This window comes from Hippoglossus hippoglossus, chromosome 15, assembly GCF_009819705.1.
Source record: "Hippoglossus hippoglossus isolate fHipHip1 chromosome 15, fHipHip1.pri, whole genome shotgun sequence".
NCBI classification, from domain to species: Eukaryota; Metazoa; Chordata; class Actinopteri; order Pleuronectiformes; family Pleuronectidae; genus Hippoglossus; species Hippoglossus hippoglossus.
The window spans coordinates 5113179-5135554 of NC_047165.1; the positions used below are offsets into that span (position 1 = coordinate 5113179).

Consider the following 22376-nt stretch of genomic DNA (forward strand, 5'->3'; position numbering starts at 1 on the left):
TCTCTCTCTCTCTCTCTCTCTCTCTCTCTCTCTCTCCCACACACACACACACACACACACACACAAACTATATCTCTCTCCCACACACGCTCACACACTCTCTCTCTCTCTTATTCTCTCTCTCCCTCTCTCTCTCTCCCTCAGTGCGCACCGCTGCGTCTCCAAACTTTTTTCCTTTTTTTCTGTGCGGCTCCTCTCTCTCTCCCCGGTGCTCGGTGCTCGCGGTGAATGAACGAGCCTGTTTAACATATTCAGATCGACGTCACCGTGTGAAGGTGGATCATGTCGTGCGGCCGCTTCTATAAAACCCCCCGCAGCCCGCTCCCTGCGCACGGACACACGCTCACCGGTTCAGACGGAGAGCAGCTTTGAGCGGATTTCCCTGCGCGCTGACGGGAGGCTGCCTGCAGGTAAGTCCGCTCCTCTGAGGACACAAACCCGCTGTTTCACCGCTTTATTCAACTTGTTTCTGCGTCGCTTCCTCGCAACTCGCCTCCAGTTTACTTTGGCACTCTCTCTTAATCCGCTCCACACTGTGCCACTGTATTCAAATCCCCGCTCCGGGTTTGAAACGCTGATTTATTGCCATTGCTGTATAAAGCTCGGGCCGCCCGGGGGGTGGCTGAGCCCCCTGAACTGTACCTATAAAAAAAGGCGCATAACCTAATAGACAAGCCGGCGCATGTAAACCTGTAAAACTATTTGGAATAGTTGACAGCTACTCCTCATGTCGGAGGAGCAGCGGAATGGAGGGGAGTTTCCTCACTGCACACAGGCACGTTTTTCATGTCCTTCATCCACACTGAAGTATATATATATATGTGCGTGTGTGTGTGTGAGCGCGCATCCATCCGGTCTAACGAGGCGCGTCTGTCTGCGAAAACTCTTAAAGAAGAATATTAATGTAACCGCAGAATGCACGAGCCAAAATATTCTGTTGTAAATTCAATCTAAAAAAAAAACTAAACATGGTATTTTTTCTGATGTGGGCAAGAGAATAATAATAATAATTATTATTATTAAATGAATCATCAGAGCATCAGCAGGAGGACCAGGAGGTCGCGGTCCAGCCTGTAGATCAGTTTGTAACGGTTCAGTCTTGGTTTAGATCTTCTATCTCCATCTCTGTTTTTAATTCTGCTGCAGCTGGAGGTTTATTTATTTTATTGGAACAGTTTACAGGAGGAAAGAGGGACAATAAGGAGCCGGAGGAGCAGAAAGACGCAGGAGCAACTTTACGCACGGCCGCCGGACACTTTCAGACGGGACGGAGGCGCCGTTACGCGGGCTCCAGACACAGGTGGATGCTGGGAAGTGGACCGGCTCGGAGATGTTCACCCTGCAGGCTCAGTTCGGGGCTCTGTGGGCTCTTGGCGCTGCGCTCACCTCGGTGCTGTCCGCGCTCCTGCTGCTGGCGCTCACCCGGCAGCTGTGGAGCCTCCGCTGGAGCCTGACCCGGGACAAAGAGAGCAGCCTGCCGCTGCCGAAGGGCTCCATGGGCTGGCCGCTGGTCGGAGAGACCTTCCACTGGCTGTTCCAGGTGAGACACGACACGTCTGGGTCGCGCTACTTTTCTTTCCAAGTGTTCCAGAACCACAGCTCACTGTCCTGCGTCAGTGTGTGTGTGTGTGTGTGTGCGTCTGTGTGTGTGTGCGTGACCTGTGCAGATCTGCAGCAGGTTTGTAATGAACAGCTTATTGATTATTGATCATTATTGATGATGTGATGTGTGGGATCTGCGAAAAGCCGCAGATTCTTCACACCGAGTCTCTGCTGCTGATGCGACATGTGCGGACTTGATGTTCAGCAGCAGAAACAGACGTTTTCTGTTCATCCTCCCTCTTTCTCTCCGTCTGTCTGGAATGTTCTCATCTCTTCATCCTTCCCTCCTCATCCGCTTTTCACCGTCTCTTAAAGCTCTAACCGCAAATGATCTCAACTGAGCGGGGGACTAACTCCAAGCTTGGCCAAAAGTATGTGGACAGTCCCCATGTAATGGGCTGGTTGTCATTTTCTGCACGTTTGGGAAAACAAGATATCTCACAGAAAGTCACTGCATCCTTATTCTGCACAATCCTGCTCAGGGGTTATTTGGTTTATTGTTTTCCACCTGCATCTAAAAACATACACTCACAAAATCAATGTTACTATCAATAAGAAAACAAGACTGAAATTCACAAAAATGCAGACACGCGTTTTGTTTTTGATCCATTTTGGAATTTGGAAAAACTCTTTTTAAAGTTTCATAAATCCTGTGGTTTTTCTGCTTGTGTTTCTACCTCAAATTCGACAAACTCTTATAATCTACTTTTCTACTTCTGCTCTCCAGGGATCCAACTTCCACATTTCCCGCAGAGAACGTCACGGCAATGTGTTCAAGACCCACCTGCTTGGGAAGCCCGTCATCAGGGTCACGGGGGCTGAAAACATCCGCAAGATCCTGCTGGGCGAGCACAGCCTGGTGTGCACCCAGTGGCCCCAGAGCACTCGCATCATCCTGGGGCCCAACACCCTGGTCAACTCCATCGGGGACCTGCACAAGAGGAAGAGAAAGGTAAGAAGAGGAACTTTCACAGGGTTCAGTTCAGTTCAGGTTCACAAACCAGCTCCGGATATTTGCATAAATGTGGATGGATCGAGTTTTCATTTCCAGTTTGAGTAAAATCTGGATGCATGTGTGTTAGGTGACTGACAACTGGAACATTTCAGAGCTCAGACATGAAACTCAGGATTATTTAGGAAAGATAAAAACACAGAATTTAGGACACTTGGATGAATTTTTTCCTCTCATTTCCAACGATGCTTCCTTGTCGTCTCAACAGCAGTCAACGTTTATGGATATAGAAAAACAACTCCAAAAATTGTTGAAAATAAAAACTTTCAATGCTCATATTCTTCTTCCAACTTATCCCAACAAATCTAATGTCTTCATTCTGTCATCTTCTGACGTCCTGTTGTCTCCTCTGCCTCCCGTCACATCTTATCTCCTACATCCTTCTTACCCTCTCCGCCCGTCCTCCTCCTCAGCCAGTACTCCCTCCAAGGTGTTGACTGTCGTGTACCAGGTAATAACTTTTTACGACTCCTCTCTCTTTGTTTCCTTAACCCTTTCAAGATCTTGGCTAAAGTGTTTAGCCGAGGGGCCCTGGAGTCCTTCCTTCCCCGGCTGCAGGACGTCGTCAAGTCTGAAATCGCCAAGTGGTGCTCGGCACCAGGTTCCATCGACGTTTACAGCGCCGCCAAGTCCTTGACGTTCCGTATCGCCGTCCGGGTCCTGCTGGGTCTGCGGCTGGAGGAGGAGCGGATCGTGTACCTGGCTGGCATCTTCGAGCAGCTGATGAACAACCTGTTCTCGCTCCCAATAGACGCTCCGCTCAGTGGCCTCCGCAAGGTGAGACCCTGTGAGGACGATGCACAGGACCTGATCAAACTCAAGCTCATGTTCAGACGACGATTCTTTCTGTCGCCAACAACCTTCTGGTGGATTTGAGGCGTCTGGCATCTTAGAATCAGCCTCTAAAAGACAAAGTACAAGATAAGGTGGATCTAATTTCATTTTAAATGATGCTTCTCTTTCCAGGGAATTAAAGCCAGAGAAATCCTACACGCCAACATGGAGAAAATCATCAAGGAGAAGATGGCGCGGCAGCAGGCGGAGGACGAGTATCATGACGCCTTCGACTACATGTTGTCCAGCGCCAAAGAGATCGGACAGGAGGTCAGCATCCAGGAGCTGAAGGTAACGGAGCCTGAAAGTTATGATTCTGAAAGTTCAGACTCGTACAACCAGTTTTATTGTTGTTTTGTGTCCAACGTTGTTGGCTGAGAATCAGGCCGATATTGCGAAGCCTTACCCCAGATGTTTTTAGACGTCTTTATGCTCAGAGAAATTTGGCTCCGTTTTGACGACTTTGAAAGATCGACTTGGAACAGAATTTTGAATTGGAATAAAAATACAAATTATTCAAATCAGTGGAATAAGATAAAATCATTTTCCAATTCCCTCTCTTGCAGGAAACAGCAGTCGAGTTGATCTTCGCCGCTCACTCCACCACAGCCAGCGCCTCCACGTCTCTGATTCTGCAGCTCCTTCGTCACCCTGCGGTGGTGGAGAGGGCCGGAATCGAGCTGGAGGCCGAGGGCTTGGGGTACGAACCCCACAGCGGTCTCGGCTCCTCTGGCGCCACGACGGAGAAAGACACTGACGCCGGCGTCACAGAGACGACCTGCCTGCTGAACGAAGTGTGTCAGAATCACAGGGACCAGGACGGTTTCCCACAGTCCCAGTCCCACATACCGTACCTGAGCCTGGACAAGCTGAGCCAGCTGCGATATGTCGACTTTGTCATCAAAGAGGTGCTGCGCTTCCTGCCGCCAGTGTCCGGTGGTTACCGCACGGCCCTGCAGACGTTCGAATTAGACGTAAGTTCAAGTCACAGACACTGTTCATATGACGGACTTTGGTTTGGGTCGACAAAGGTCTCACAGTAACAAGCGATAGATCGGCAACGCCACACAGAGGCGTCTGTTTGGAAAAAAGACACCAAACAAGGTGAAACCTCTTGTCAAAAGTCTGTGTGGGAAAGTGTTCCAGAAAAAACTTCTGTTGTTACACTTATTGCCTGAAGGTGGTGCTAGTTTCACTGCAGCAGCTTTTACTGTATTTGCCTGTAGGGGGCGACTCTAACTCTTCTGTTGGTTTGCGAGGTCTGGTAATAACTGCACAGCTCCTCCTTGTGGAGCCTGATGATCATTACAAGACGAATGTATTTCAACAATTCTGCGGATTAGTGAGATCTTCAATAAACAAATCCCGTTAGAGAGTTTTATTCTTAAAATGCCTCTGCCCTTGATGTGCAGTTTGCTGTTTTTATCATGAAAAGGTTATTACTATTATTTTCTACATGATCTGTCTTAGCCCTTCATTTTTGATGAAATCGCATTTGACAAACCTTGTAGTTGTGGAGATTTAACAACATGTAAAGATAAAACCTTTGTTCTTATTTCACAGGGCTACCAGATCCCTAAAGGCTGGAGTGTAATGTACAGCATCCGTGACACCCACGAGACCGCAGCCGTCTTCCAGAGTCCGGAGCTGTTCGACCCAGATCGGTTCGGTCCGGACCGGGAGGAGAGCAGGTCGGCTCGGTTCAGCTATGTGCCGTTCGGCGGCGGCGTGCGGAGCTGCGTGGGGAAAGAACTGGCACAGATCATCCTAAAGACTCTCACTGTGGAGCTGATCGGAACCTGCAAATGGGCTCTGGCCACAGAGAACTTTCCAAAGATGCAGACTGTGCCGATCGTGCATCCAGTGAACGGGCTGCACGTGCACTTCACGTACAACCACACACTTTAGACACAAACTCAGACTGACGAACCTTTTCAAAAAATAAAGAGAGAACTCAGTCAAGAGGAAATTTTACCTCCAATCCTGATTCTGGAAATATCGCCGAACACGAGAAAGGAGGCAAAACCACGGTGACTGATGTTGCAGTTCACGCCCCCTCTCGTCTCCATGGAGATGAACAGCGTGAATTACCTGGCGACAACAGGGTGCTATCAGGCGATATATATACAAGATTTCATGGATGCACGTCGAGCCAAGAAACTAAGTTCCGCACAAGCTAACAGATCAGTGAAGCTAATAACGCTAACCATAACTACACAACTACTCACACAACTACACGACTGATACCTGTGACAGAATCAACACACACGCACCTCCCTCGACTCACCTGTGCAGACGCACCAGTGTTAGCTACAGGCGTCTCTTGCTAGCTTATTAGAAGTTAACGCAAAAAACAAAAACAAAAAAAACACACCTTTCCAGGTTGTGTGACGGGTACATTTGGTTTTTCATTGTGGAACATTGGGGACAGCACCCCCTCTTGGTAGCAGGTCGTAACAGCAACAACCTGTTATTCAACGGCAATGACAGAGGACACACCACATCAATATCTTAACTTATATCTGTAAATTCATATTTTTGATGATGAATACTGAAAAATTGTGAAAAATCTTTTTGTAAATATTTTCCAGATGCTTGTATTTCCCACTCAGGAGATGAAGAAGAGGTTTACGTTGGTAGTTCGGAGCATTTCATCTTCTCTCCAGTCTGGTTCTGAAACACTTTTTACCACATTTTTAAGTTATTTATGCATCAAGGTCACATCAGTAAGAAGCGCTAAGTCTCTGAAAGCTTTTCCACGTTCTTTAACAGTTCAGGTGTAACATCATTTTCACCGATAAATGGTGTTTTAGAGTCAATTAAGCAAAGTCGCCTTCAGCTATTTAATATTCTCTGCATCTTTAGTCTGTAAATACATTTTAACTTATTGAAATATAAAGACAGTGACAGTAAGTCTAGTTTGACATCCGAGACCGAAATGTGCCGTTAATTTAGTCTTGATACTTGTTGTGGTTTCTGCACGCGGAGCAGAAACCCGAGAGCTGTCCGTGTTTACGTTAACGAAACTTTATCGATTCTCCGACAGCTTTTTTAGAAAACTCACAAAGTGCAACTGGTCAAATTTTGCATCTCGGGAACTCGCCCCCTGATTGTAACAAGATTTTTTTAACCGAATCCGTTTCTTTGTCTGTCCTCATTTTTATTTTCATCTTTGGCCTTCGATACCTGAGACGTGGACATGTTTTACCTGTGCAGAAACAGAAAGATGAGAAACATCTGGACTCACGTTCGTTCAGTCCCACGATGCAACAAGAAACCACAGAAACACGTTCACTGATGGAACTTGCACTTGATTTTAACTCACAATCAGGAACTTCTCTGAACGTCTAAATACATAAAAAACTACTCTGTTGTCTTAATATGAATGTGTTATACTGTATATCCTAAAAAGTGCTATTATTGTGTGTATGAAATGAAGTAGCATTATGAATAAGCTGTATTTAAAACGCAGATGTATCCTTTCTGTTTCACTCTCTGTAATATGAATAGATAGAGACACTAACCTGTAAAGTCCAGAAAACCTTGTTTCTCTGTTAGAAACTGTCTTTGTTTAGAGCAGCGTTCACTGAGAGTCAACTTATTAATATTATTATTATTGGTCTAATTCTAAGACTGTGTGTGTGTGTTGGTTTTGAAGCCTAATGAGACGCGCTGTGAAATGTACGATGGATCTGTGGAAGGAGATAGCACTTTCTCCACTTTAAGGAGTCTGTATATATTTGTCCTGTGTGTTGAGTGTGTAGCTGCTGTACAGTCGATGTAAAGAGTAAATTAGAAGATGGTGAAGTATCTTGTTCTCATCATGTTTAATTTTATATTTCTTACTGTAACTGAATGTCTAAATATTCATACAAACATAAAATCCTGACACTGTGCTATTGATATTATTGGGTGGCAGCCAGGCCCGGGGGGGAGGGGCTGTGTTGGACCGCGTCATGCTGTGATTGGCTGTGAGGATGCGTCAGACATGCAGGGATTTAACCAGAGTGACCTACCTGAAATGACAGAAACCATCTTTTGACAAACGTCTTTTTGATTTAACGTCTTTCTTCAATTTTATAGTTTGGTCCATGTCCCATCTGCTAACATGGAGGTTTATGACCCATACTGCAGCCAGCCACCAGGAGGCGATGCAGACACTTTGGCTTCACTTTAGGGGAGCCAAAGTGTCGTCCATCTTAATTTACAGTCAGTGGCCGAGGCAGAACGTGGCTCCATCGCCCCCTGGTGACTGCAGGCTGAATTTTATGAACAAGACAATATTTAAAATCATGAATAAAATAATGTTTTACAGTGACAGAGTGCGGATGTTGGCAGAGTAACTTTTACAGTGTTGTCATCATTGTTCAAATTAATAAGTTTATAAGAATTTTGTTTATTTTTGTCAAAGTGCAAATGGCTTTAAATACTACAATACCCATGAGCCTCGGCGGCAGTCAGGGGCTTGAATCAGATCCGTAGCAACTGGGAAAAAAACATGGAACCAAAGTGACTTAATTTAACCAGAATGACGTTTGACACTGTGACACTAATAAAACCTAAAATCACCAGGAATCACTGTAAAACCACAACAAACGTCTTGACCTCATTCCGAACAAAACTCATTGGGAGGTCGCGACTGAGGTCCCAGTGGACGTCAGCGCAGAGGTCACCAAAGAGGTCACGGCAGAGGTCACCAGGCATTTCCAGCCTCCACCTGACCGCCCTCATTGACAGGCAGAGAATAGGGTGAAGCTATGTGGCAGAAAATTAATGGGACACAAACAGCCCGGCCTAATTATGTCCGCTGCAGGGCCCCGTAGCTCTGCCAAGGTCGTTATCTGATGGACGCTCAGTCAGTGTGAACTTGGCGACGTTTTGAACCGAGAGTTCACTCCAGTGCCACTGGCTGCGCAGGTCAGTGACCGGTCAGCTGATTGGAGGCTGCATGGGAACCGGAGCGGGGACGTAACACAACACAAAACAACTCGACACATCCCGACTGTCGCTGTTATAACACAACTGACGCAACAACGAGACAACAGACTCACTTGATCCCAGAAGTGTTGCTTTAACACACAGACTGAGGCTGAGCCACCAAGGCTCAGGAGCTTTATAATTAAAATCAGTTTATAAATTTAAAAAACAGGATTAGATTAAAACTTTAAAGCATCAGCATGTGATAGTTACTGATAAACAGCGCCCCCTGCATGTGGGGATTAATTCTGCTGGTCTGTGTGTCTGAGTGATGACGTGGTTTTAATGTGTAGAAAAAGCAAAGTTTATCAATGTGATGAGCTCTGACTGGGTCGTCCCACACTTAAATATTACCCATGATCCTCTGCTTCCTTAACCAGAAGAGCTGCTGCTGTAACAAATCCACCAAACCCTGTTTAGAATTCTTCACATTCTAAAAGTTTCCCGCTGAATATTGGAGATAAACTGGTTTATAATAACTTCAGATTCTTTTTAATTGATCTACAGTTCAGCTTCACTCTTCAACTTGCTGGACCTGATTGTGACAGTTGAAGCTGTTCAGTCAGTTCCACACTTCTCACAGGAGATCGAACCCACTCGCTGCTCACATTGTGTGGCTTGAATCAAAGGACAACATGTGATGTTTAGCAGCATGACCTGGTCCGACGGTAATGCTAAGAAGAAGAAGAAGAAGAAGAAGAAGAAGAAGAAGAAGAAGAAGAAGAAGAAGAAGACGTCCATCGATTATTTGTCAGACTGTTGGAAAATGAGATATTAGGAGATATCATGTTCACCAGAATGGGACGGACAGACTGAGGCCGAGCTGCTGTTAGTGCAGCAGCTCAAAAGCTAACGATGCAACAGTCAGGCCGGGTAAAAAGAAACCAGACTTTTCAGTTCAGACTTCACAGCCAACAAAGGCGTGTCCCCTGAACTGTAACACGGCTATCGCCATAGTTACATACAAGCAGGGACACGCAGGTTCACGCTAACATCCAACAGCTGTGCATATGTCGTTTCCCTCACCTACAGATTTAAAGTTTCCACGTTTAAACCTTGTACTGTAAATTTCGTCATTTACTCACGACCCCTATGTGGACGTTTGTGTACGTGTGACTGTGACTAAACGTGTCGACTGCAGATATCTCCAGCTTGAGACCCTGTATGAAACAAACCGAGGGCAGGAACACGGACCCTTTATAACAACCCTTTCATTTAAAACCACACTTCACGAGCTCCGGGTCAACCTGAGGTCATCGATGAAGACCTGGGAGGTCCTGAGATTAGTGAAGAGGGCGTCCCTCCATCCTCCTGATCAAAAAATACTTTTCATGTCTTTGTGAACCTGTGACAGCAGATTAGATTCACGTGAGATCAAACTCAGATTCACATTCGTCAGAGCTGCTGCGTTTAGTAGAATTCATCAAGTAGAATCTAACTCATTTTAAAACGGTGACTCATGTTGCAAATCTGCCACCATTTCTTTATCTGTCCCATCAAATCTATTTTCTCTTTTCCTCTGAGATATAAAAAAACCTTCCTCGCTCAGCTCCAGCCTCGTATTTGTGTTTTCTGGTTCAGCGACAGGTCCTGGTTGCGATAAGGACGGCGATTTGCGAAATGAGGGAGAAAACAGGGTCAGATGGTGACTGGGATAAGACGCTTGGTGACTCCTCGGCCTCAGAGTGTGTGTGTGTGTGTGTGTGTGTGTGTGTGTGTGTGTGTGTGTGTGTGTGTGTGTGTGTGTGTGTGTGTGTGTGTGTGTGTGTGTGTGTGTGTGTGTGTGTGTGTAGATATTTAACCTCGTGTTTTCTTAAGGTTTATTTTCATCGCTGCTGCTGTCACGGAGGAAAAACCTCAACGCTGCAATCTTGGTGGTTTTTCGTTTTTCATACGTGTAATTGAAAGTTTACGTTTCCTTTTATGTGCTGAGTCAGTTTGGGTCCATTGTGTGACTTCAGGGATAAAGACGGACTGCGGCAGCTGTGGAGGATCAGCAGGAGTTCATCCGTCCTGATGTGTTCACAACTGTAAAATTAAACTGTTACACTATAAAAACAGCTGCTCACTCAACATTGAAACATTTAAAGGTTTTCTGACTGTGGCACGAAGATGGAGGGGGGCGGTGCCTCTGGACGCCAGCCATGACTCTCACACTAGAAGCTTCACTTTCTGTTTTAAAAATCATCTTAAAAACTGAACTTTACCAAACTACTTTTACATAAGAGTTTTTTTACATATTATTTTCTACCTTTCTCTTTTATGAATTATGATCCGCCCTCTAAAATCTATTCCAAAATTACGTCCAACATGGAAAATACACACATCATGACGTACAGTTTTTGGTAGTTTTCCTCTTGTTGAGGGTTAAGAACAGACGACCTGTTTCTACTTTAACAAGAATCCAGACCTCTTATCAGCTCAGGTGTTTCCTGTCAGGTGGAGGAGAAGTCCCGCCCCCTCACGACTGAACAGGAAGTGAAAATTCTAAACCAACTGAACAAGCAGACACGTTCAACTTCTAAATTAAATCTACTCTACTACTAATCATTCTCTCCAAATAAATTTTTGAGAAATGTTGTGACTCTGGTTTTACAATGAGTAGTAGATTTCTGCTCCAATCCAGAAGGTGGCAGTAATGAACCAAAAAACTTTTTAACAACCGTCATTGAACAAAAGTAGAAGAAGGAGAAAAACTACAAGGTAAAAACAAGGTAAAAACTTTCACTTTCACTTTCACTCAAAGATTCACTGTCGACATGAGAGCGATTTTTAAACAGACGATCGGTTTATATCCCGAAACAATAATTAAGAATATGAACAGGAAAAAAATGCAATTCTGTAATTTAACATGAAGAAGAGACGTGTTGAAGTGATAATTCATGAGTTTAATGCCGCTCAATAGTTAATGTCATTTTAATCTTGGATGATTCTGCAGGTTGATCATAAAAAACGTGGCTAAAAAGTGACTTCAAGGTGTTTGTGAGACGAACAAATAGTTTGAAAAGACAATTTATGTTCATTGGTTTATAAAGGACGACGTTAGAAGGCGTAAACATACATTTTACCAGTGGGGAACTTCTTAATTTAAAGTCAGTGAAAGTCTCATTTGGGGCGTCACATTAACAAATGAGCTGCTGGGCATTGTGTGAATGTGAATTTTATCATTTATAAGTGTTCCAATAAAAAGTAGATAAATTCAAACCTAAATGTTGATGGAACGTGCTCCGTCTCAGAGAGGAGGATTCGTCTTGTTTTGATTTTCTGGATTGTCGTCGGTACCTGACCTCCTCACCCCTTCACCCCCTCACCTCTCTGGACCTGCATCGCTTGTGTTCAGCTCCACAACAAAAGATACACATCAATAACGATTTCCCTAAATGGCCGTTTCAGGTCATTGGGAGAGCACTTACTTATTATAATGAGGTAAAAGAGCGGTCTTTGGAGAAAAATTAACCAACAGGCCCCAGTGGTGCGTTACGACGATCCGCCCACCTCCGCAAACAGAGGTCGGGTTTATTTATAACACGGCGGCGAGAGGGAGGCGTTTTACAGAATCGTGTGAAAACAGAGACACAGCTGCTCAGTGAGATCAACATCTTATTTCTTTACACTCAACTGTGTACGAACACTATTAAATAACCAGCAGCTTCTTGTTCTTTTATTCATTTGAGCATCACTCAGTAGAGCTCAGAGCTCCACCAACAGGCCTCAGATTTCACCAAATCAAGGAAGGTTTTGATCTAAATAAACAGAATGAATTTGCACGTGAGAGCGAACAGATTTCCCCGCGACATAGCAATGATTTAAATTCTGACGTGGTTTTAAAGTTCATGAGCAACACAAGTGAGATTCGATTCACCTCCATTTCTCAGATTTAGACGTTAAACAACTTGGACGAATGAACAAGAACGAGCAGCCGATTCCAGGGAGGTGAGAATATTCAGTGTTTTAGATTGTTGAAGCAGCTACTGAATTGAAAAGCTTTCATTGGAAGTTAAGATAAAAGATAGATGTGACGTGCAGGGGGTAAATGTTGGTTTAGGTGCAGAGCAGCTGGAGGAAGCGTACGTGGAGAAGGAGTCCGAGGAGGCGGAGGAGGATGTGGAGAGGGAGGAGGAAGAGCGGGTACGGACATACAGCTGTACAGCAGATAATTATTGGCTTTGTCAGACAACATCTGTTATGTCAGCATTCCAGCCGTCAGCCTGGAGGAGCTGAAGACGCCTGCAGAGTCGTTCGGAGACAGTCACACTCAGGAAGACCAACGCTGCGTTTGGCTCGGACAATTTAGAGTTCACCTCCATGTTTACCTGAGCACAGTCTGAACCTTCAGCCGCCGGGGTCACAAGTTCAATTCCCCGTCTGCCCTGCCGCAGTGTCCTTGACCAAGACAGACGGCCCTGAGGCTGAGGCTGACCATGACCTCTGACCTTCCTGATTCTCCTGCACTGTTTGTTTCCTGCAGAGATCAATAGAACAAATGTTTTGCTGCTTTTAGTTGATGTGAACATGTTTCCACTAAGATCTGCAACTGAACACACGTCACATGACCGTTCACATACACTGGTCATGTGGTGTAAACAGGAAGTGGATTGTCTCCTCTGCAGTTGGTTGCTTAGTTACAGAAAATACTCTGAAGGAGGAACAGTGATGGTGAAAACTTTTACTGACAGTGAGTGTCCGCGACTCTTTGTATTCACCGCTGGTAGTCGAGTCATGTGACTGATAAGAACCAATCAGGAAGAGAACGTGGGCATCATCATTTACAAAACTACATGTAAACCATGGACTATAGCTGTGTGCTAATTCAGGGGCTGCAGAGGATTCCCGTGATTGATCAGCTCGTCCCGCCCTTATTGCTGTTGCCTCTTGGTTTTTTACTGTTTGGTTGAAGCGTGATACTGAAGCATCGGACGCAGAATATATGAACCTTAATAAGAATCATGTCAAAACTTACAATTTCTCTTCTGAAACTCTGAGCTGGTTGAAGAAATTGAACAATTTATATAGAAGCATACTCACATTCATCAATACACCAAGTTTTACACCTCTCCCAACCATTTTCAAATGTTTTCATTTCCACTTGTTTTTCAATCTATTTCATGCATCACATTAAAAATGCTTGCATGTCTGCGGCCACGCATCGGCTCGATCAGGCGGAATAAGTGAAAACACCTGTGTGGGTGGACCATGTGTGTGTGTGTGTGTGTGTGTGTGTGTGTGTGTGTGTGTGTGTGTGTGTGTGTCCGTGTGTGTGTGTGTGTCCGTGTACAGGAGCTCTAACACAGATTCATGCAGAGACAAACCTAAACACTTCCATGCATACTGTGGAATCATGAATGCATGAGGGAAAAACAGAACAAACACACACACACACACACACACACACACACACACACACACACACACACACACACACACACACACACACACACACACACACACACAGGGCTTTAATGTGCCGTTGGCTGGGTGTGGTGCCCCAACAGAGTTCATGAATTAACTGAACTCTTGAACTGTACTCTGGTATGTGGCAGACATTCAGTCAGACAACCAGTCAGTCAAAGTGCACGGGAAGAATCTGTCCCAACAAGTTCGCCAGCGCGTCCAAAATCTTCTTCTGACAGGATGAACAATCGATGTTTCAGTCAGCTGATCTACGCCATGAAAGAGATGTTCACACTGATCCCTCAGACGTTATGAAAACATAGAAAACATGTTGATGGGTTTGTTGGTACAGAAAACTTTGATCATGCCACTGACATCAGTCACGTGTAGAACACAGTTTGTTCTTTTGTCTAGTTGTTCATCTCCTCTCTTTTCTCTCCCCTCATTTATCTCTCCTCTCTTTTCTCTCCCCTCATTTCCGTCCCTGCCCTCCTCCCCCCATCTCACTCTCCTTTTTTAACCTGTTAAGAACGACTCACCTGTTGCATCATGTGGCGTTAAATCGTTTGATGACAAAGTAGGCGAGTCATCGGTGAGACGGGAGGTTGTAACAGTTGCCCGCAACGACACACAGATATTAATCTTACAAGAAAAAGGAAGTTGTGTCTTTAAAGCATGTCAGCTCTGAAAAGTGAAGCCAAAACACCTTGGATCGCCCCCTAGTGGCTGGCTGCAGTACACATCAACTTCTCAAAGATGGTTTCTGTCTTATGAGGCTGATGTATGTTCAAGTGTTTAAATTTGTTATTTGATGATATAAAAACGGGCTGAGACGTCTTGATTGACAGCTGAGACTGACTCATGGTCCCCGACGATACACACTCTCCTACCTTTGATCACCACTGCCCATGGAGATAGTTGTTTCTGTCAGAGAGTGTTGAGGCAGTCTGACCTGTGTGTGTGTTCATGAGTGAGTAAGTATATTCACACACACAAACACACACTCCGGGTCACCGTGGGGTCCGTGGCCTCGGCCGCATTCCTGTACGGAGGTTTGTGATGATACGAACGTCGCGGCGCTGTGCGGCTGTCTGGGCTCCCGGCCTGCGAATCCAAACATGGAGGGGTCGGGACCTCGGCGTATTGGTTTAACGCAGAGATAGGTGTCACCGCGGCCGTGTTACAGCGAAGCAGCACCAGGCATAACTGACTCCGGAATGACAACAAACACAGCGGCACTGTTGTTCCTGCTAATTTGCTGGTGTCTCCCCAAAGCCGGGGCTTAACTGACACCACAGGACGTTTAACTCGATCAGTGTTCCACTTTTTATCCGTTTTATTTTTCAGATAAAGGTTCTGTTGTTGCCCCCCCAACCAGAACCTGACCCAGGAGAGATCCTGTTTCAACAGCTTCCTTTCATCGGCTCTAATGTGTTATATCAACAGTCTTCAACGTGATAACAAAACATGAACTGACAAACACCAGAGAACTCAAATGGAAATTAGATTATATTATATAACTTCTAAATGTCCTTTTGCTTTTCTTCTTTTTCGGTTGTCTTCTCTGTTTCCTCCTCTGACTCAACATGAACAATAAGACACATATTGAGACAAATGGATCCATAAGCAAATGTCAGTAAAATCTGGAGTTTCACAAATCATTTCACACAGTTAAACTGAGATTATTGAGCCTAAAGAGCAAAAAACGTCAATTGTAACAGATGCACGACTAAATTTCTAAATCAATAAAATGAAAAACAACCTTCACTTTGTTGTTTATGAACCTGAATTAGAACCCAAATAAATTTTTGGGGTTGATACTGATATTAGTGAATAAAAAATTGTTCTAATACCGATATGTTGGCTAATAAATATATTAGTTTTTATTGTCAAGTATCCCTTAGATGTTGTTATCAACATAATCAAAGCCTTATGACAAAGAAATGTAATTGAGGTTTGATAACGAGAAAGTTTCTGGTGCGTCCAGCAGGTGAAGACGCTTTAGCTTCAGCAGCTGATGGGAAACCTGCTGCTCTCTGATTGGCTGCAGGAGCAAATGTGCAACCTTAATTAGGATTAAACAAAATTTGCTCTGTTTTCAAATGTGTTGATAATTTATATAAGACGTCTGACCTGTTCTCAACCTGCTGCCTGTTTGAAAAAAACTTTTTTTTTTTACAGTGCATCCGTCTGTCCCTGCTGTAAAAGCAGAGCCTCCATCTGTGTGTTAGTGTTGTTGCTGAGTGCAGTGACCCGGGGTCACACTCGCTCTCCTCCCGTTATATATTCCTCTGTTATGAACAAGTGGTCTGAAAGCTCTGAGCCTTTTAGACTCAGAGAGAGAGAGAGAGAGAGAGAGAGAGAGAGAGAGAGAGAGAGAGAGAGAGAGAGAGCAGCGGTGTCTATTTAACTTTACCTCGATCGCCCATTTGTTTTCTGCTCATCAGTTTGTGTTGGTGCTGAAAGTGACATATGATTCTAATGAATAATATAATAACTTTGTGTAACTTTTTCATAAACTAACTCATATATACAGTCACAGATCGTCTTTATACACAGTCACTGATGATAATAATAGTGTTGTCATATTTTTGTAGTATTTTGTTGTCCTTTGTAGTTTTTTTACACATATTTTCTGGTTATTATCACATCTCAATATCACACGTGTGATTCGAGTTTCAACTCTTCACCTCAGAGTCGAACCTTCAGCCGTCGCCAGATCTGCCACCGGGCATAATTACAGGCGAGGAGGAGATGGGCGGCGGTCCAGCTTGATCAGCTCTGCCTGCGTCAGAGACGACTCTGTCTTCAGCTCACGGAAACACGCACACACACACACACACACACACACACACACACACACACACACACACACACACACACACGAACACACACACACACACACACACTTTCTATGAGCATGAGTAAAAACAAAGTACAGTAACAACAAAGAAAAAGAGATCATAAAAAAGAGAAGCAGAAAGTTCAGGTATGTGCAGGTACACACACACATACACACACACGCACACACACCTGGAAGCACACACACATACACACACACACACCAAACAAAAATGCGCAGCCACACGTTTGTATTTCTATGGTTGTGAGGACACTGTCGCTGACCTCTGACCTTAACTCTGAACGCTACCACCGGGTCTTTACCCTCGTACGACATCGTTAATATCAACGTGTAAAACTCACAGACATATGCGAACACACATGTTCTCAGATATTTGTCTCCAGGCTGATGAGAGCTTATCATTTTGTGGAAGTTCATGTGAGGACGGACTCTCTTCAAGACTGATCCACGTAATTTAATGTTCAGTATCTGTCCAACAAATACAGTTCAATTTGTTTTTAACTTCACAGCTGCTCTGTCTGAGGTCACATTTCACCAGAGGGATTATTGTCACTTTCAACCATTCAAGTATCTAAACCCTCAGTTCGCTCAGAACATTCCTGATCTTAGTTTTCTCTTTTCAGAAGTTTTGAAATACTCGTCTTTTTTTTCTCTCTCATTCCAATGAATGTGGAAACGTCACAAAACCTTAATTTTCTTCAGCAAAGTCTTCAAGCGTGATTCAGAAACTCAGCAGGAAAGAACAGTTTCTAGTTAAAATAGATCAGGACGATGAATCTCAGACACTTGGTCAGGAAACTTTAATGTCATTTTTCAGTGTGTTTGAATGAATGATCGGGTTTATTGTTGACAGCAGAGTCACCAGGAGGTGAAGGGAAAGGCGCACACTGTCACGTCCAGAGGTCACATCCAGAGGTCTCATACAGAGGTCACGTCCAGAGGTCACGTCCAGAGGTCACGTCCAGAGGTCTCATACAGAGGTCACGTCCAGAGGTCACGTCCAGAGGTCACATCCAGAAGAGGCTTTTGGTTTGAGGTTCAGAAAAGTTGCAAAAAATCCCTGTGACATTATGATCAGGATGCGTTCACACCATGCGGATGAATTTCATCTTTAAGTGCAGCAGGAATTGTTGGACCTGTCAGACATTTAAAGATGACATTAAAGGGGTCAGTGGCGCTGAAGGAGTCAGGACCAGTCGTCCATCGACAAAGACGAACAAGAGATGACCACAGTGAGATGGTAAATGAAGCCACGCCCTCTTCTGACCCCAACCTGTGAAGTGAGGCGTCATGTTGTTGCTATCGGCCACAAGTGTGCACCTTTCTAAACCATGGCAACACCAGAAGGAAGGGCAGACAGGTGGCGCCATCTGGTGGTTGCGTTTGTGCTCTGCCTGCTTTTACCAGACGGTCGTATTTGTTTTTTATTATTTAGCATTTCTTTATATTCTTGAGGGTTTTTTTCAGTTTTCTTTGGTTTTATTGAGTGATTGTGTTTATATCGTGTTTCAAACATATTTGAGTTCAACTTGTGTGATTCTCTGTGTAAAAATGTAGCTTATTGTTCTATGTATAAATGTGTTTGTGAAGACACTTCCTCTCTTTAAATCAGACTGTTGTTCATCTCTGACTCTGTGAAGACGATTGTAACTGGATGAGGAGAAAGTTTCCTGGTAAAATAAAAATAGATTGACTCATATTTAAATGATATTCATGTGACGCTGAATAAAAACTGGATGGATTATAAGTATGTGACATTGTGATTGTTCACATTTATATATTCTAGCCTCTGATTGTCTTCATGTTCCACCAGCAGAGAGCACCTTCAATCCACAGGATGGAAAAAAGAGAAAGTGTTAATTAGAGAAACCACAGAATCAGCAGATTATTCAGTTAATTCAGTATTTTGAATCAGTATTGTGCAGCATTGTGCAGACTGTCACATGTAGATCATGGACACTTGTGTAAGAACCTTCCTGATGTAAAACCAGTGACCTACACAGGGCTGCTTGTTGTGAAACGTGCTGCCTTCAGGCTCCCCTCGATGGATTCCCCCTCATTAGTTTTAACGTCGAAAATCTGATTCCAAGACATATTTGTAGTGATGAAATGTGGAACTAACAATGAAAAGAGAATACAATTAATATAAGTCAATTGCATGTCATCTATGAGTCACTTGTCGACAAATGTTTTTGCTATGTTGATATACAAAACAGGCAAGATTTCCATAGACTGTATCTAAAGGGCAAGATTCCGAGGTTTCTGTTGGAACTCGAACGCATCAATTACTACCTTCCTCCATCCACTTCCGTGTGTTACGTCACTCACCTGTCATGGCGGCCCCCGTGGCTCTCATTCAGGGCTCCAGCAGAGGACTGGGACTGGAGTTCTGCAGACACATCCTGAGGAACAAAGCCCCAGCGGCCGTCATCGCGACATGTCGGGACCCGGACGGGGCGGCCGAGCTGCGGGGCCTGGAGGGTCAACACCCGGGCAGGCTCACGGTCCTCCGGCTGGACGTGAGCCGGGAGGAGGACATCCGAGGAGCCGCGCTGCGCGTTAAGGAGAACTTCGGTCGGCTGGACCTGATCGTCAACTCGTCCGCGATGCTTCATCCCTCCGGGAAAGGAGAGACCAGCCTGAGAGACGTCTCTGCGCAGGTACAACCAACCTTTTCTGGGTGTTCGAGCTCCTCTCCTACGACAAGGTGCAGAATAAAAGTGCTTTAAAGTGAGATATCTTACTCATATCAGACATAATGTTCCATAAAATATGTTTAAAACAAGCTCAGTCAACGGTTTGAACACTGGGAAGCTACACCGGGATTTGTGACTCCTCATAATCCTCTCTTTACAAACTCCGGTCACAAACTCCTTTTATTTTAAAAGCCTCTAGCCTAACTTTATATTTAATATCAATATTTTGTGATCAGTTATATCTTGGAATAATATCTACAATTTACTCTTAAATTCGGCATAAATTCAAAGTAGTCTAATCCTAATCACTTCAAGATTATGTTGTGTTTTCTGTAAGATTTACCTGCTTTAGATTATCCGTCCTCTTCGCTCAATATATACTACAAATTGATTAAATTGAAATCAAGTGCTTCCAGGTGCATCGTCCACATAGATGCTCTCAATTATCTCATCAGAAGGTAAATCTGTACGTTTTGGAATAATATACTTCTTTATTTTCGAATTTTAAGGTAATTTTGTCAACAGTGGTCGTTTCTAACATGCTATATAAAGAAACCTGACTTGAGGAACCACAGATCTGTGCTGACCCTGATCTATTTCCCATCACAGGGCATCATTTCCACACTGACGACCAACACAGTGGGTCCTCTGGTGATGGCCAAGTACTTTGCCCCCCTCCTTCAGAAGGGTGGAGGAGGTTTTGGTCAGCAGCCCGCGGAGAAAGCCAAGCAGCACAGCGGCGTCATCGTCAACATCACGGCCAAAGTGGGATCCATTGGTGACAACGGTATAGCGGCGAATGAAAAAATAAAACATCAACTAGGCTACGATTTAGAAAGGAAGAGTCGAGGGAAATCTGAAAATCCTTGGTAGTGAAAGCAGAAGAGAATATATGAATATTATGCTGCAGTGGTCTTCCAATCTAACTTCTCTTCACCCCACCTTCTTCTTCCAGGTCTTGGGGGTTGGTACAGCTACAGGATGTCTAAGGCAGCTCTCAACATGGCCACCAGGAATCTGTCTATAGAGCTGGGCCGCGGTCGCCCCAAGGTAGGTCCTCTTGGTGCATTTCCTCACGTGAATATTCCAGATATTTTCCGGTTGTGAACGCGACTGACCTGGCCAATCTGCTGCCGTATCTTCATATCAGGACATTTTCCGGTGTTCTGAAAATGGAGAGAGAAAGCTGATGGACTTGTTTCTGTTTCTTCCAGGTGGTGTGTGTGTCCTTACATCCAGGAACAGTAAGCACAGACCTCTCCCGACCGTATCACAAGAATGTTCCAAAAGACAAGTTGTTCAGCACTGAACACTCGGTGAACTTTCTGATGAGCCTCATAGACGCACTGAATATGGAAAAGACTGGCAAAGCGTACAACTGGGACGGAACCGAACTTCCTTGGTAGAATCAAATAGATGGACCGAGAGAGAGTTTATTTACCTCTAATGTTGATGCTAACACTCTCAGCTCCGTCTAGATTGTGCAATAAGCTTGACCATTCACTGAGAAATCATCAGAATTTAAGATAAAGAGCTTTCTGGTGGAGTCACAGTCTAAACAGTTAAACCTCTTCCACTACCTCACAACCAGCCAAGGTGCTTTGATCACATGTGACACACACAGAGGCCTCATGCTACTGTAAGACTTGATGCAAGTGTATCCACACTGATCTAATGTCTAGTAGAATTCATCTATTATCATTCCTTTTTTCAGTATTAATTAATATCACCAAGTGGTTTATGATAAGGAAATACTTTGGGAGTTGTTCTTATTCACTTTCACATTAAGGGGATATTAGCTTGAGACTGGGAAATGCTAACCTGGCTTTGTCCAACGGTAGAAAAACAAATCTACCTGTTATCTCACTCAGGTCAGTCTGTACCAAAACCCGACTGTTGTGGTTTTACATTATTGATCTTCTCATCTCATTTCCAACGATTAAAGAAATAAAAGCATCTTCCCCAAAATGTGGAACTTCTTTGAGTGATTACTACGAATGGTTTTCTCCTGTCCTTGTTGTCTTTCATACATTATTGTTGAATAAATAAAGGATTGATCTTTGCATTACATGTTCCCAATGATCAGTGTGGACAACATAAGGTAGGCCTCAGCCATTTAGGTATGGTTACACTGCAGGATGTGGCCACTGTTAATCAGTTAAAATGAGGGGTTAGCACCTTAGCTGGCTTTTAAATGTGTCACATTATCAGCAACACTCAGGATAAAGTATAAAAGCCTGTATCCATCCATCCTCGTAATCGGGTGCTCGTCTGTGTTTACAGAGAAAGAGGAGAGATGAGAATTAAGGCACAGTGGGCTATGACTAATGACTGAGCTCTATCCTGTTAAAGGATTTTAACACATCGTTGACCTGATTCTTACCAAATGGAGGTTATTAGGTAAAATATTTGACTAATATTATCACAAAAAAGTCCAGACAACTTATTAGATCATTAAAATCCCCTCATATTTCCTCTTAGTCACTCAACAGAAATGACTCTTACTACACAATTAACCACTTCTAACCAGAAGATGGCAGCATTTGTGGACTCCTGCTTTTTGTTGTCCACAATCTTTATATTTATGTCTTTATCTTAAGTGAGTTAGAGATATGATGTATATCAAAGTCTCTGCTTGTATATAAAGCAGTATGGTGATGATCTTTGCAGTTAATCTCCAGTTCTTCAATTGTGACATTACGATATTAGCCCCTCATCTGCACTGCTCCACATCTAACTTTACATTTCATGGTGAGGTTGTAACATGATGGTGCATTTTTTTTCTTTATCTTTATTGTATTTCTTATGGTTTTACATAACTACTCAGTGAATTGGAGTTATGACTGTGATACTTCGTTACAGTATGATTATATAATTGCATTATGGTTATGTCATGTGACTGCATTACCAGTCTTCTGTGATGTCTTTGCTTACAGCTCTCTGCTCAATTATAATTACATAAATTATTATTATTATTATTATTATTATTATTATTATTATA

General features: G+C 43.9%; 2 protein-coding genes across 2 annotated transcripts; both read left to right on the forward strand.

The window, feature by feature from the left end:
- The first annotated feature begins 298 nt into the window (after positions 1 to 298).
- LOC117776041 (cytochrome P450 26C1) lies at positions 299 to 6109 on the forward strand. Its single transcript, XM_034609741.1, has 7 exons — positions 299 to 410; positions 1176 to 1540; positions 2330 to 2554; positions 3116 to 3391; positions 3581 to 3739; positions 4015 to 4422; positions 5012 to 6109. Exons 2-7 carry the CDS (start codon positions 1331 to 1333, stop codon positions 5354 to 5356), a joined length of 1623 nt encoding a protein of 540 aa, XP_034465632.1. The 5' UTR covers positions 299 to 410; positions 1176 to 1330; the 3' UTR covers positions 5357 to 6109.
- Positions 6110 to 18981: 12872 nt separating this feature from the next.
- Positions 18982 to 21347, forward strand: zgc:65997 (uncharacterized protein LOC794398 homolog). Its single transcript, XM_034609756.1, has 4 exons — positions 18982 to 19339; positions 19985 to 20162; positions 20331 to 20425; positions 20590 to 21347. Exons 1-4 carry the CDS (start codon positions 19013 to 19015, stop codon positions 20779 to 20781), a joined length of 792 nt encoding a protein of 263 aa, XP_034465647.1. The 5' UTR covers positions 18982 to 19012; the 3' UTR covers positions 20782 to 21347.
- The last annotated feature ends 1029 nt before the right edge of the window (positions 21348 to 22376 follow it).

What these genes read in the sequence shown, in the direction of transcription:
- zgc:65997 (XM_034609756.1), top strand. Translation starts at nt 19,013, where the DNA reads ATGGCGGCCCCCGTGGCTCTCATTCAGGGCTCCAGCAGAGGACTGGGA. An exon ending in TGAGAGACGTCTCTGCGCAG is followed by an intron (nt 19,340 to 19,984) that starts GTACAACCAACC and finishes TTCCCATCACAG; the next exon opens with GGCATCATTTCCACACTGAC. An exon ending in GGGATCCATTGGTGACAACG is followed by an intron (nt 20,163 to 20,330) that starts GTATAGCGGCGA and finishes TTCTTCTTCCAG; the next exon opens with GTCTTGGGGGTTGGTACAGC.
- LOC117776041 (XM_034609741.1), top strand. Translation starts at nt 1,331, where the DNA reads ATGTTCACCCTGCAGGCTCAGTTCGGGGCTCTGTGGGCTCTTGGCGCT. An exon ending in TGCACAAGAGGAAGAGAAAG is followed by an intron (nt 2,555 to 3,115) that starts GTAAGAAGAGGA and finishes AACCCTTTCAAG; the next exon opens with ATCTTGGCTAAAGTGTTTAG. An exon ending in TGCAGACGTTCGAATTAGAC is followed by an intron (nt 4,423 to 5,011) that starts GTAAGTTCAAGT and finishes CTTATTTCACAG; the next exon opens with GGCTACCAGATCCCTAAAGG.